This window comes from Salvelinus fontinalis, chromosome 21 (assembly GCF_029448725.1).
Source record: "Salvelinus fontinalis isolate EN_2023a chromosome 21, ASM2944872v1, whole genome shotgun sequence".
Taxonomy (NCBI): domain Eukaryota; kingdom Metazoa; phylum Chordata; class Actinopteri; order Salmoniformes; family Salmonidae; genus Salvelinus; species Salvelinus fontinalis.
The window spans coordinates 28,243,719-28,259,610 of NC_074685.1; the positions used below are offsets into that span (position 1 = coordinate 28,243,719).

The 15,892-nt window shown below is 41.5% G+C and overlaps 1 protein-coding gene across 2 annotated transcripts in view; it reads left to right on the forward strand.

Annotated features, from left to right (window-relative positions):
* Positions 1-574: 574 nt before the first annotated feature.
* unc13bb (unc-13 homolog Bb (C. elegans)) overlaps positions 575-15,892 on the forward strand; it is a 100,596-nt gene continuing 85,278 nt past the window's right edge. For both annotated transcript variants that reach the window (XM_055874540.1, XM_055874541.1), the window contains exons 1-2: positions 575-817; positions 6,990-7,019. In XM_055874540.1, the coding sequence (XP_055730515.1) occupies positions 796-817; positions 6,990-7,019 (52 nt within the window). In that variant the 5' untranslated portion in view covers positions 575-795. The remainder of the gene's footprint in view (positions 818-6,989; positions 7,020-15,892) is intronic.

A 15,892-nucleotide genomic window follows, 5' to 3' on the forward strand; every position in this document is an offset into this window, starting at 1 on the left:
ATGGCTACATTGTTTGTGATATTGTAGGATTTACTCATGTGACACCATTGCTTCCAAGCAGTTTTGTGATGATCGTTTTAATCATTAAGAAAATTCATCCAATCCTTAGTAGGTATTTATTTATTCTTTCAGCATGGGTTGTCATTTGTATCATACGCTTTCCCGACACATTTTACTGAACATACATGGTGATATTTCTATCCATTTATGTCTCTATATAAAAAAAACGTGTCTGGAAAAAAGCAAAAGCATACTTTTTTAATCCTTAAGGGAAGATAAATATGTAGTCTTATGTTGTGTGCAAATTTGATATAGGCCTATATTTAGACCAAAAAGTTACACTGTTTTAATTCTATATTTTTTGTACAGGTGAAAACTACCAAACAGGACACTAACTGGGAGCGACAACTCTGCGTCACCACCTGCTCCCTCAATCTGTGGTTTTTAGTCTCTCTTCATTGATTGGTCAGAACCTTATGTACGGTCCGCCCTTTTCAGAGATTATGCTCACTCAATGGATGGACTAGATGTCATTAGAGAGTATTTCGGCGCCGCCCTCTTATCTCGGTGCCCTCAGGTTAGTCTAATGAATTTTATCATGGCGTGCCCATGGCAGGGGGCTATTGCTCTCTGCCGAACCTTTATGTTGCCCTTTACAGCATCTCAAGCCCACCTGTAACAACTTAAAAAAGTGATTGGAGACATTGTTTGCAATGTTACCGGGTTGAGCGCATTTTTTATGAGACGTTTGGTACATTTTTTAACTAGCGGGATTGTCAGAGAAAAACTCTTGCCATGTCTCTACTTTGTGTAAGAGGTGAGTTATTCCCATTTTCTTTAATACATTTTCATATATTTTTGACTTCATAAATCGAAAGCAAAACATTTGTTTCAAGTGAAGTAACGTTAGATTGTGAACCCCAGCAGTAACCGGTTTGAAAGCCGGATAGAACAAACTGGATGAATTGAACTTTTGCGGCCGTGATTATTTTTTTTTTCCCTTGTTGAAGTAAAGTTGTTTCCGTATGTGTCTCCCTTATGCAGATGTAAAAGATATACGCTCGAAGTTAATATATTGTATAAAAATAGTTTATTTAGGCAATTTTATTTGGATTTGGAGATTATTTATTACATAATTCTGAGATGGGAGCCGTCACCTCTACCGCCAGCTGTTTTCTAGTGTTTCTGCTCTTGTCAGCTGATTTAACGTTTGTTAATTTGACATGTCAGTTTCCAATTTACAACATTAGGAAAAAGATGTTTTACTTGCTAAATGTTTTTTGCTTGTGTAATGGTTGTAATTGGCTATCAAAAGTATATTTAGAATGTGCCACCTAAATTAGATTATTGTATGATTGTGTGCTCTTATGGTACACAATCTGGTTTTGCAATAGTGTTATCGTTTGTGTGGTGTGTCTGAGACACTGGACAGCCTTTTATCTTAAGTTTGGGTGACGCCTACGATCACCATTGCCATGTCCTCTAAACATCTCATTTACTTCACAAAGAGTAGCCTATAATCCAATTTGTGTGTTAGTGTTTCTGCTTAACATCTAAAGTGTCTTAACAAGACTGTATACTGCAGTTCAGGTAACATTTAGCAAATAAGGTTGTCTAAAGTCAACTTAGGCAAAACCACATTTGTGCTCTTATACATGTATACTATACAGCCATTATTCATTCATGCTTGTCTGGCATTTTTGTTGGGGTTAAGCTGGCTACCCATGTTTTTCAAATATTTTTCTGGGGGTACTTGATACTGGCACAATTTATGCTTGTGCAGTGACTCCTTGTTCAATTGAAGATGTAATTAGTCATTGAAATTATGCACAAAATACCATCAAGGAATAGAGGCAAAAAATACAATTTTGCTTGACTGAGTTCACTGAACTTGTCAATTATTTATACTGTAAGAAAAGCTTTTCCTTGTTCTTTTTCAGTTCTGAAAAATACTAAAATTAAGCAAAATATCACTCAGATATATCTATTAATGAAACTGAAAAATAATTACTAGTATCCGACTAGTTTTATTAGCTCCCCCTCTGTCGTCAATACCTGTGGCTCAGGATCAATACCCATGGCGGCTGGTACTGGAAATCTCTCTTTGGCACTGATGGAAATGGGATGAAAAGCAGGCAGGTGTTGACTGTCAAGTCTTTCAGGCCTATCTCCATCAAGACTAATAATGTTTAAACAACATTTTATGCCCGACTTCTCATGTTAGTGTACATAGCAGACCAGGTAATAGACCAGTGTCGACCATGCTTGAAGCATTATTTTCATTATCTCTTCAAACATTCTATTTTGGCAGGTACATAATGGCACAGATGTGTGATTGTGGTCAGTAGGAACAGCAGTTGGCAGAGGTACGTTTTGAATGAACTTGTATGCCTTGTCATAATTTCATTGTAATCAGGCTCCTCCCACCTAACAAGTGAGGCGTCTAAGTTTTTAGCTCACCTAATTGAGTCAGTGGCTTTTGTTGTCACGTCCAGACTTAGAGCAGGTGCATGATACCAGATGGTGAGGTAATAAAACAGTAGAAATGATAGCTGTCTTCTCTTGGCACCTCTCCATGGGCTAACCTTAATTCTCCCCATCCAGTAGAATCTTGTTTGACACCTCATCAGGCCAAGCCTCAACCTGGGCCCGTCACAGGCCAGAGAGATGAGGGCTTGTGGCAGTGTATGGGTCATGAGGAGTCTGGACAGGTGAACGCAGCACATCCAGAGACGAACACTCTAATTTACAGTAATTTAGCATGTTTGTTTAATATGCTGTAGTTTCCTCGAACACGTTCGTCCTAGAAAATGTATAACATCCATTTATTGATTAGTATTGAGAAAATGGAAACTGGAGCCACCGTAGTTTAGTCTACCAACCTAAACATAGTAGTGCATTGAATCCTAGACCGGATGGTCGGCCTGTATGTGATTGGCTGCTGTGACTCACCCCTTCCCCCGTACAGCAGTGTCATGGTTTTTTGTTTATTTATTGCCCCTAGAAAGGCCCATCTCCATGGTGATGTCTTTACACAACAGATATGTGTTCTAGCCCTCCAAGTGTGACAGGTGGACAGTCAGACACCCCTGCTTTGTGTGGATCAGGGCTGGGGTGGGTGGACAGTACACATGGACTTTTCATAATATGGTCCTGCAAACCTAGGGATTGTATTTTGTGGATGCTGAATAGGCATCCTGGTTTGGTAGATGATTATTATTGCAGACTGAGTGTTTTAGGAGTACCAACAAGCCTTTTCAAATGCTAAGTGTGCCATTGACATGGAGAGGGATTTATTCTGTGGCTCCTCTGCATAACACTGATGTGTGTCTCTTAGTGCTATAAAAAACACTGTTTGTGACCATCTTGATGAAATGAAAGCACACTGCATGATGAAATGGGTCATGTTGACTTTGTCACAGATTCAGCTGCGTCAATAATCTGATATATAGATAGAGGGACAGAAGGATAGCTTGAGATGTATGGTCTAGGCCTATTAATCATGAAGATGGTATGAGAGGGGAAAGATGTCATGTTGACAGGGCGAAAGAGAATTGGTCAGAGAGGACAGCGAGATTGAGTATAAAGTGCAGTGAGAGCGAGGGAGAGAGCTGAGAGATTGCAACAGTAATCCCCTGGCCATCTGTTGCTCTGTCTCGCTCACTCTGTCTCTCTCTCTGTTTCTGTTTCTCTCTGCTCTCTGGTCTGCTTTCCCGCCCATAGGCTCCACCTGATCAGCTCCAGTGCAGTGTGTAAATACAGAACAATAGAAGCCTCTGACCCTGCTCTTCTCTTCCTGTCTCCCTGTGCCGCCTGACAACACTCCCTAGGCATGCGTGGCCCTAGTCAGCAGTGTGTCCGTCCCATCCGCAATATGTAGTCACGTGACTTGCCTCCTCTGAGCCCAATTTAAGGGTTACCAGTACTAATCCTCCGAGCTGAGTAACAGTCGCAAGCCAGGCAGGCGTCCAGTGGATTCACTGGTGGAAATCCCTTAACTCAATATTCAAATGCACCTTGTGCTGGGCTGCTGGCAATTCCCAAACTTATCTTAAAATTTGACTGGATGTGATCAATGATGTAGTTGGTATCTAGTATTCTTATTGGACCTTTTTTCTGTTCCATCAGTTTTTTTGCTCTGCTGCTGTGTGTTTTCAGTCTACTAAAACTAATATACCCAATTTTCAATTATATGTAGCCAATTGTTTCCTTTTACTGCTTTGGATACAGTTGGTGTTCTTTTGTTCCTATCATTTGGTAAAGAAACAAAGATGTGGTCAGACATCAGGTGAGCACACAGTAGAGAAGATTAGTAAACAGTAGGTTGATAGGGGAACTGAGCAACTGCCCCTGGCCAAACACTGATGGCTTCCTCCAGTCACAAAGATGGACGGCTGAGCAGAAGAGCGATAAGAATCAGTTTCCATCATAATGGCCCCTCACTTTATGGCCCTCTGCTCTGTTCGCCTCCGCTTACAATGACGTCAGCTTGATTGGGACATTATGCCTGCCGTCGTGCCAGCTCACAGGCCAGAGTCACAGCCTGGTGGCCTAGAAGAGCCTCTCTGGAAACACTGACGTCACACTCCCGACCCTCTGCTTTTCCACTGCTCCCTTTCCTATTTCCGCAGAGCCAGTGGGAGATTCGCAATTGGTTTTCCTGGGTTCCTCCAAGAGGAAAGATGGAAATAAATGAACTTGTATGAAATGACTCTTCTCTAGCGTGTCATCATCAGGCAAATGACAATTACAGAAGTGGAATCCCAAAATAATGTGTGAAGTGATAAATACAATGTAGCTAGTTGTGCTTGACTTTTTATATATAAAAGGATAAGTAGCGTATCAATTTGTGCGCATGCTTTTCTCATCTGAGAAAACCAACAGCAGTTTTCAAAGGAAGTATGGTGGATTACAAAACTCTTCCCGCAGTAGGATACACCTGAACATCCTCCCCCACAGGAGGCAATCTAGGAGAGGAGCAAATTCCTCCGTTCACCTATTAATGAATTGGTGCTCTCCTACATATGGCGACCGCTTGTTGGTTTCCGGGTCAAGGAGGAAGGAGGAGACGGAGTGGACAGACCTTTGCCCAATTGAGAATATCTCAGTGTCAGGGAGTGGACGGGAGTGTGTGTGTGTAGAGAATGGAAGATGGCAGGTGCATTTTGAAAGCGCTCTCTCCTCCACCTCCTCCATTTCCCTCCTTGGGGTCATCTCTTTGCCATGTTGTTGCTAGGGAGATTAAGAGGATAACTAAGATGGGCAAATAAATAGTCACACTCACTTGGGCTGCATGTTATTCTAGCTGTGTACAGAGCGAGAGAGGGGGAGGAGCTGTACGTGCTGATATTAAAATCATGTAGAGTCAGCTCCTGTCACTCACCGCCACCCGACACTGCCCATCTGCCATCCCAGCCCTGTCGTTTAGTGGCCGGTACATAAGGCTGAAGCAGCCATCACAATTAATCCCCTCTAATCCATAACCCTTATTGTATAGATACAGGAAAGGTCTAAAGTCAGCCAGGTCTAAAAATACACCACAGTGCACTAGATGTTTTTCTGCTCTCGTTGTCCACATAGTAGATGAAAAGAGAATTTGCTAATTGTGTTGTTTTTTAAACATCTGCTAGGCTTATCATCATATCATTGCCCTTGTTGTATGTTACAATCTGCTTTGTGATACCTATATTTTGTGTAGATTAATCTGCCATTCAACCAATGACTACCTGTTCACCATTCTGACTTGTACTTCACACACCTTACACTGGAATGATAGGTATGACTTTGACTTTCTGCGAACTGAAGGTCATTAGGCCAATATTAGGCTATCCCTAGACATTTGAAATATCTTCATGCCTAGAAGAGCCTCCAGGCTTTTGTCATTATGGTCCATTTTTAAGTAAAAAATAAATGATTGCAGGGGAAGTTTGGTAAAACTAATTCCGTCTGAATCGTCCACTGGAAAAACGGACATGCTGTGGTAACATTTATATAACCAACGTTCTATAGTATTACTAGTCCTGTGTGGATAGGATTTTAGGGCTCTCCATATTCCAGTCTATCACAATTTTGTCCAGGCAAAGGTTGGGATTATGGATCCAGTGCCAGAGAACATAGCCTATCTGGGAGGGCTAGCTCAGTATGGGAGTGTATTATGGGATTTGACTGTGAAAGATTACAGGACAGAGGTCAATATGAAAGTGTGGCCTGACAAAGTAGTGGTAAATTTATTAAAAACATCTGAATATTTGCATGAAAAAACTTGATAACCTTGTAACATGTTATTTTAACTCCTTTTTATGGTGTATTGAAACATCATTGTTTCTTTAGTTTTAAAATATTGATGTTTTCAGCCTTGCTGTTCTCCATCGGAATAACTAATCCGTTTTTATGAAAGTGTCCCACATCTTTAGGGTTATGATTCATTTTTTGTGAATATTTAGTGATTGTCTAAAATGTGTGAGGCTGGTGTTTTCTGCTGCTAGGTTGAGGTTGAGAGGATATTGTAATGCTGATGCTCACTCGTACAGACATCACCTGGATGACCACGTCTCACCCTCAACAGGTTCCTACTCGATGCTTCATCAACACGTGCTCCAGCTGTTGGTCTGCATACATTATTAATGAATTTCAGGCCTCACCTACACATGTCATGTGCTCTTTTTTTTCTGTGGTTGTGGCTGATTGGTGTTTGTGTGACTGGTTCCTGGTCCCTGATTCACCAATTGGCATGCACTGCTGGGTTACACTCAGCAGGATGGATCTGACTGCAGCCTTTCAGGGGATGCCATTGAGGAGACATGAAGTGACCATGGGTTCACAGTCAATGTACACAATGTAGTCTACAGCAATTTGTTTCTGATAAAGCTGTGTGATATCCCTGAAGTAAGTCATGAGCAGGGATACTGACTTGCTCTCTCTTTAAAAATAAATAAAAAAACACGTCTTTGACGTTTCTAATGGTTATTTTATGTTTCTTTCTTTTTCAGTAAAGAAAGCCAAGCTGCATGGATCACCGGGTAAGTCCTTAAACTCTTTTATTTTGGTGTTATGTCTTTGAATGTTGTCCCAAACTAGGACCCTGTGGGTGTGTCATAAATATTTCAGCTATTTTGACAGTGGGAATTATGGGCACAACACCTGGCGTTAGCGTAATAAACGCAACAAATAAGTTATAGGTATGACGAGGGTTTGACCACTCACTGGCCAATGAAAACCTGCTCCGAAGCTTTTTGAGGTTGTAATAAACAGAGCAGTGTCTGTATTCTACCTACAAATATAGCTGTTTTTTTTAACCGTTTAAGCTACAAAATATTATGACCCCATCACTGAAAGATAAGACTCGCAGGAACACGTATTGCCTGATGATCTTCTGAATTTCCCAATATACACTGCTCAAAAAAATAAAGGGAACACTTAAACAACACAATGTAACTCCAAGTCAATCACACTTCTGTGAAATCAAACTGTCCACTTAGGAAGCAACACTGATTGACAATAAATTTCACATGCTGTTGTGCAAATGGAATAGACAAAAGGTGGAAATTATAGGCAATTAGCAAGACACCCCCCAAAACAGGAGTGATTCTGCAGGTGGTGACCACAGACCACTTCTCAGTTCCTATGCTTCCTGGCTGATGTTTTGGTCACTTTTGAATGCTGGCGGTGCTCTCACTCTAGTGGTAGCATGAGACGGAGTCTACAACCCACACAAGTGGCTCAGGTAGTGCAGTTCATCCAGGATGGCACATCAATGCGAGCTGTGGCAAAAAGGTTTGCTGTGTCTGTCAGCGTAGTGTCCAGAGCATGGAGGCACTACCAGGAGACAGGCCAGTACATCAGGCGACGTGGAGGAGGCCGTAGGAGGGCAACAACCCAGCAGCAGGACCGCTACCTCCGCCTTTGCAAGGAGGTGCACTGCCAGAGCCCTGCAAAATGACCTCCAACAGGCCACTTGTGTTCGGCGCCTGTGACACAATTTGATTTGATTTGAAGAACTAGTCAGGTAGACCTATTTTATTAGGTTTCTACTGGATGAGAGCATGACATTTTTCCCTTTTCACGCTGAGTGGTTATCAAAAGAGAGAGCTGGAAAGATTTTTCAAATGCATCGAGGAACTATTGTAATTCTCAATGGATGTAAAAACATAAATTGTTGGCTTGCTGTTTGAGGTGAAGAAAGCATTACTTTGAGAAGCTCCATAGGTCATTAGTGCTGGTGCGTTAAGCCAATCAGAAAGACTATCAGATCCCCAAATGGGCACATTTTATATGCCTACATTTGCACCTATAGGTTATGTGTGCGCGTCCTTACTCAACATTGACAGGAGCGCTCCAAGCAAAAGACAATAACTAAATTGACTACTCGTAAATGAAATAAACCAAAACTTGTTTCTCACAAATGCATCAACATCAATTAAATGTACAATATCAAACAAGATAATTATAAATCATAAGACAGTTAAGTATATTCTTCTGTATATCAAATTATATATACATGAACTTAATTTCCTTTAGACTCAGTGCTGAGTGCACAAACAATGTTTCCACTCCTACATTGAGAACGGGAAGATTGGAATAATAATATTGAATGCATTAACAGAAATTACCATAACCAAAGAAACAAACATTGTAGATTTAAAGTTAATTCCTATAATTTCTGATGTACTATATGTAATAGGGAATTGATATACACTAACAATCAAACGCAAACAATTCACACAATGAATGTGCACAAATTGGCTAGAGAGCGCATTCTGGAGAGAGTAGTGCATCTGGTTGCATGGTCAATCCAACGTCTGCATTGGCCATGCAGCATTTATGGTGATATGACCTCAGCAGAAGTCGCCATTCATACTTCTTGTGATTCATGGAGCAGTGCAGAGTTGTTGTCAAGGAAGTGAGTTTGTGTTTATACAGGCATTACCGCCCCCACCTAGTGTCAACCAATCATGTCAATGCGGAGCTATACGCAGCCCTCCGCATTGTTACATCATTTGGGAGGTGCATGGCGATGCGGTACAGAGCTGGATTTGGCCTCTGCATGCCTCTGGAGGCGCTGCGATTGCGTCACACCCTACATATGGTTCTTCCGACTACATTTTCGGATCAAGCATAAATTGGCTTTAAGTCTCGGTCTCTGCAATGGATTAGTTCACTGAGACGGGGGCAAATATATATTTTTGTTTTTGTTTTAGTCAAGCAGTAGCAAACACTCTTGGTCAACCAACAGCCTAACGACCAAACAATCAACCGGTCGATAAATGTGCTTGGGCTGTATTAAGTCACGTTTGTTTACAAACACACAACGACAAGAGACCAGAGCCTTGTGAGTCACTCCCTGTGGTGCAGCACACACAAGGTGATCTAATTACAGTATGGAATTCACAAAATGATAGATATCTTATAATTATTACCTTAACTGTCTAAAACGTCCTAAATGCTGTGCATTTGGTTTGCTAACTTAGTAGCTAGTTATATAGTCTTGCAAAATGAAACGTATCTTGGTAACAGCAGAGAATCCCCTCCTGGATCAAGAGCCTTGCTGTCTACTTGTTTTGTGTGCAGCAAACTGTAGAATTTGAGTTGCTTGCATAACTTTATGAGCTGGGATGACTGTCCTGCAAATAGCTTGCATTTTGCTATGAGATTTGACATGTACTTGTTAGCATTGCTAGCCTTCAGATTACAGCGGCTCAATGGGGTTTGCCCCTTGTGTTCAGTGCCGGTGTTACTGAATATCCCAGGATGGCACAAGGTCTGTTTGACAGTATGAAAACTGCCTAAATCTGACGTGCCAGACCTTTTGTGGGGGCATCCCAAAAAAGATTTCCCACAACTGCGGTCACAGATTCGTTCAGCAATTAATACAAGTGGGGAAATCAGCACAATCGGATAAGTAAAGTATTTTGCAAAACTATTTTGATCTGGAATAAATTATCAATTTATTAACAATAATTCCAGTCAAAATAGAAGATAGTAAGAAATATTATAGCCTAATATTACTATACCCAACTCCATTTGTTGCCACTAATATGTATCCCAGTGGTTTTCAAACTTTTTGACCCGCTACCCCCCGTACGTGCTCCAGAGTGCTCAGCACCTCAGGCTGGGGTGAAGGTTCACCTTCCAACAGGACAACGACCCTAAGTACACAGACAGGACAACACATGAGTGGCTTCGTGGAAGTCCCCGAGTGGCTCAGCCAGAACCCGGACTTGACCCCGATCGAACATCTCTGGAGAGACCTGATAATAGCTGTGCAGCGACGCTCCTCATCCAACCTGGCAGAGCTTGAGAGGATCTGCAGAGAACAATGGGAGGAGATATTTCCCAAATACAGGTGGACCAAGCTTGTAGCGTCATACCAAGAAGACTCGAGGCTGTAATCGCTGCCAAAGGTGCTTCAACAAATTACTGAGTAAAGGGTCTTTATACTTATGTAAATGTCATATTTCTATTTTTTATTTTTAATAAATTTGCCAAAATGTCTAAACCTGTTTTTGCTTTTTCATTATGGGGTATTGTGTATGTGTACATTGAAGGGAAAACATTTATTTAATACATTTTATAATAAGGCTATAACGTATCAAAATGTGGAAAAAGTCAAGGGATCTGAATATTTCCAAGTCCACTGTACATGCAAGTGTGCACACGCTCACAATCGCTGCACAAATCTAGCCTGTCACTACAGCCATAAACGTTGATGCATTTTCAAAATGCAAGATCGGCTAGAGAAATAAACTGTTTTACAACTGCATTTGGAGCAGAAATTCATGTTTGCAGCCAATAGCAACTAGGGATATATCATGTAGCTTTTTTGGAGTCCAGGGCAAGGAAAATCATATACCCTACATTAGCGGATGTTGCAGGATTGGATGGACAGCATGTTGGAGGGCAGCCTGCCTGCAGAGTGCTCGTTGCCAGCCGGGAGGCCTTGTTATTCCTTGTCGTAATACATTTGCCAGAATATTTTACGTCTTCGTCCTATAATATTGAAGGCAGTGCGACGTTACAGCTGCTTATATTTAGACATGTAGCCACTCAAACTAGGCCTATATGGAAAATGATCAATAAAATCGCCAGGTTGTCTTGTTTTGGCAAAGATGCCTCCGAAGTATGTTTGGTCATTGGTCAACATCAACAATCAAGACGTGCAACTATTGGTTCTAAAACGTAGATGAGAATTTAACCACGACTTGAGGGTTCTGAACAACGACAAATGTATACAAAATAAATGAATATTCTTGGGGAAATTCTACCACCACTGAAAAGGGCACTTTGGAGGGACAAAGGGTAAAGTGCTCTGCACAGGTAGAGCCCTATCTGTGCACGTGCCTGCCTACGTGTGTAAGCCTTCATAGCAGCGAGTCACTTGCACCCATTTATCTTGTAGGTCAAACAGTTAAATGTGTCAGGGCGGTGATTGGTTGATTGTATATTGCATAATCTCATGGAGCTCTGTGTCCCTGCTTCCTGCCTAGCTCTAGCCCATGTGCTTCAGGTTAGCTGCTCGGATCATTGTTGGCTAAGTCCAAATCCCCACGCCCTCCACCTCGGCAAATCCTTCCACTGTTTGCCTTCACGCCTATCCCATAATCCCCATGAACGTGTTCCTGGCTAGCAGTAGCTGCAGCAGTGCAGTGAGTCACTGCTAACCTTACCATGGCATTTCCCAGTGTGGTGTAACTCACACACCTCAGGTCCTTGACTGACTCTTGGCTTGGCTAATGATCACTGATTCCCCAGACTTTATCTCCTAGAGTTGTTTGATTATTGTGGTCTTAAAACAGTTCAACTTTTTCTGGGATGTGTGGTATAGTCCTAGGTGAACAGCCTATGTCCAAGAGGTAAGAGAGCCGTATCCCTCTGGCCCCTCCTCCACTTGGGACATTAGCTCAGCCGCAGAGCAAACACTCCACTCCACTTTTCTGCTTAGAACAGAAGACAGTCTGTTCAGTCTCCTCCATTGTGCTATGGGCTACATGTAAACATTCACCTCACAGACAAGGACAGGACCAGTTTCCCAGCAGTTTTGTCTTTTTGTCTGTTTATTCAGTTCTATTGAGCCTGTAATCTTGGCTTGATTTGTAAGCTCTGGTCTGTGAAAAGTTCTGTGACTTGACTGAGGTGATTGGTTAGTTGCAGAATAAACATGGACACGCATATGCAGACACACACTCACACGCGCACAGCCCTATTAAAGTTTTGGTCTCTGGTCAAGTGCTTTTACCACGCATTAAGATTGACCTTGAATTGGCCTGGGATTTTTGCGAGGGCTTGCATCATGCTGCTTCCATATTACCTTGAAACCGGCCAATGGCTTGATGGGTGATGACTTTGTTTTCCGCTCTAGCAGAGTTCTGGTGCTCAGAATGGAGACTTGATACGAGGCTGCGTGGTTGATTTGAAATGTGCATACACTGAAGTTTTCCTGGAAGTATCAACGGGGTTATATAGTCGTAGAACTGGACAGAATGTGGCTGTGTTTTATGGTAGTCACTGGGGAAAGAGGATGGTTAGCTATACTGCACGGTACAGTACATAACTTCTGAGGCAGTGCTTGGTTGAGCTCAATGTTTTGACTACTCCATGTTAGAATAGTTTTTCAATTGCAGATTAATCCAGCTGGTCATGCTGTCGCTACTAGCAAAGACACCACATACATTTGTACTGTAAGCTATTCATAAAACACAACTACCCAGGTGCTTCTTGTGACAGAGGAATATGTCTCCTAACCCATACAACATTGATGAGAGGTCTTCATTTTAAATGTCAGCCTTCAAACCACACGTGTTTTTCTGACTAATTTATTGAAAAACTTAGCATGCGTTAATAATGAATGACGACACTTGACTAAGGCATGTGGGGTGAGTTGGAGGGGCTCGGTGAGCTCCCAAAGAATGGCTTAGTAACCTGGGCAGATCATTACATGATCTTCGCTGATCTGTCTCCACACTCTGATAGTAGACAGTCAGCAATCATTTCCTGCTCGAAGCTGGATCAAATCAAATTGTATTTGTCACATGTTTCATAAACAACCGGTGTAGACTAACAATGAAATGCTTATGGGTTCTTCCCAACAATGCAGCGCGAGAGAGAAATAAAGAAATTAGTAATAATAAATACAATGAGTAGCGATTTACTTGGCTATATACACAGGGTACCAGTACCGAGTCGATGTACAGGGGCACGAGGTAATTAAGGTAGATAGTTTAAGTCGGAAGTTTACATACACCTTAGCCAAATACATTTAACTCAGTTCTTCACAATTCCTGACATTTAATCCTAGTAAAAATTCCCTGTCTTAGGTCAGTTAGGATCACCACTTCATTTTAAGAATGTGAAATGTCAGAATAATAGTAGAGAGAATGATTTATTTCAGCTTTTATTTTAATCACATTCCCAGTGGGTCAGAAGTTTACATACACTCAATTAGTATTTGGTAGAATTGCCTTTAAATTGTTTAACTTGGGTCAAATGTTTTGGGTAGCCTTCCACAAGCTTCCCACAATAAGTTGGGTGAATTTTGGCCCATTCCTACTGACAGAGCTTGTGTAACTGAGTCAGGTTTGTAGGTCTCCTTGCTCGCACACGCTTTTTCAGTTCTGCCCACAAATGTTCTATAGGATTGAGGTCAGGGCTTTGTGATGGCCACTCCAATACCTTGACTTTGTTGTCCTTAAGCCATTTTGCCACAACTTTGGAAGTATGCTTGGGGTCATTGTCCATTTGGAAGACCCATTTGCGACCCAGCTTTAACTTCCTGACTGATGTCTTGAGATGTTGCTTCAATATATCCACATAATTTTCCTCATGATGCCATGTATTTTGTGAAGTGCACCAGTCCAACCTGCAGCAAAGCACCCCCACAACATGATGCTGCAACCCCCGTTCTTCACAGTTGGGATGGTGTTCTTCAGCTTGCAAGTCTCCCCCTTTTTCCTCCAAAAATAAGGGGATGGTCTTTATGGGCCAATGGTTCTATTTTTGTTTCATCAGACCAGAGGACATTTCTCCAAAAAGAATGATCTTTGTCCCCATGTGCAGTTGCAAACCATTGTCTGGCTTTTTTATTGAGGTGTTGGAGCAGTGGCTTCTTCCTTGCTGAGCTGCCTTTCAGGTTGTGTCGATTAGGACTGGTTTTACTGTGGAAATAGATAATTTTGTACCTGTTTCCTCCAGCATCTTCGCAAGGTACTTTGCTGTTCTGGGGTTGATTTGCACTTTTCGTACCAAGGTACGTTCATCTCTAGGAGACAGAACGCGTCTCCTTCTTGAGCGGTATGATGGCTGTGTGGTCCAATGGTGTTTATACTTGCGTACTATTGTTTGTACAGATGAACGTGGTACCTTCAGGCTTTTGGAAATTGCTCCCAAGGATGAACCAGACTTGTGGAGGTATACAAATGTTTTTCTGATGTCTTGGGGGATTTCTTTTGATTTTCCCATGATGTCTAACAGAGGCACTGAGTTTGAAGGTAGGCCTTGAAATACATCCACAGGTACGCGTCCAATTTGAAGCTTCTAAAGCCATGACATAATTTCCTGGAATTTTCCACGCTGTTTAAAGGCACAGTCAACTTAGTGTATAACTTCTGACCCACTGGAATTGTGATACAGTGAAATAATCTCTGTAAACAATTGTTTGGAAAATTACTTGTCATGCACAAAGTAATGTCGTAACCAACTTGCTAAAACTATAGTTTGTCAACAAGAAATTTGTGGAGTGGTTGAAAAACGAGTTTAAATAACTCCAACCTAAGTGTATGTAAACTTTCGCCTTCAACTGTACATGTGCATGTAGTGCCTTCAAAAAGTATTCATACCCCTTGATTTTTCCAAATTGTGTTACAGCATGAATTGAAAATGTATTAAATAGATTTTTTTTTGTCACTGGCCTGCACACGATATCCCCATAATGTCAGTGGAATTATGTTTTTTGAAATTAACATACGAATACCAAATGAAATGCTTTAATGTCTTGAGTCAATAAGCATTCAACCCCTTTGTTATGACAAGCCTAAATAAGTTCAGGAGTAAAAATGTGCAAGTCACATAATAAGTTGCATGTGTGCAATTATGGTGTTTAACATGATTTTTGTATGACTACTTCGTCTGTACTCCACACAAACATATTATCTGTAAGGTCCCACAGTCGAGCAGTGACTCAACCATAAAGACCAGGGAGGTTTTCCAATGCCTCGCAAAGAAGGGGCACCTATTGCTGGATCGCTCAAAAACAAAAGTGACATTGAATATCCCTTTTGAGCATGGTAAAGTTATTAATTCCACTTTAGATGGTGTATCAATACACCCAGTCACTACAAAGATACTGGCATCCTTCTGCTCAGGGATTTCACCATGAGGCCAATGGTGACTTTAAAACAGTTAGTTTAATGGCTGTGATAGGAGAGAACTGAGGATGGATCAACAACATTGTAGTTACTCCACAATACTAACCTAAATGACAGCGGGAAAAGAAGGAAAAACATGCATCCTGTTTGCAAAAAGGCACTTAAGTAATACTGCAACAAATGTGGCAAAGCTATACTTTTTTTGTCCTGAATACAAAGTGTTATGGTTAGGACAAATCCAACACAACACATTGAGTACCACTCGCCATATATTCAAGCATAGTGGTGGCTGCCTCATGTTATTGGTATGCTTGTGATCGTTAAGGACTGGGCAGTTTTTCAGGATAAAAAAAGAAACTGAATGGACCTAAGCACAGGAAAAATCCTGGTAGTCTGCTTTCCACCAGACACTGGGAAATGATTTCACCTTTCAGCAGGACAAAAACCTAAAACAAAAGGCTAAATCTACATTGGAGTTGCTTACCAAGGCAGTGATTGTTCCTGAGTGGCCAACTTACAGTTTTGACACATCTACT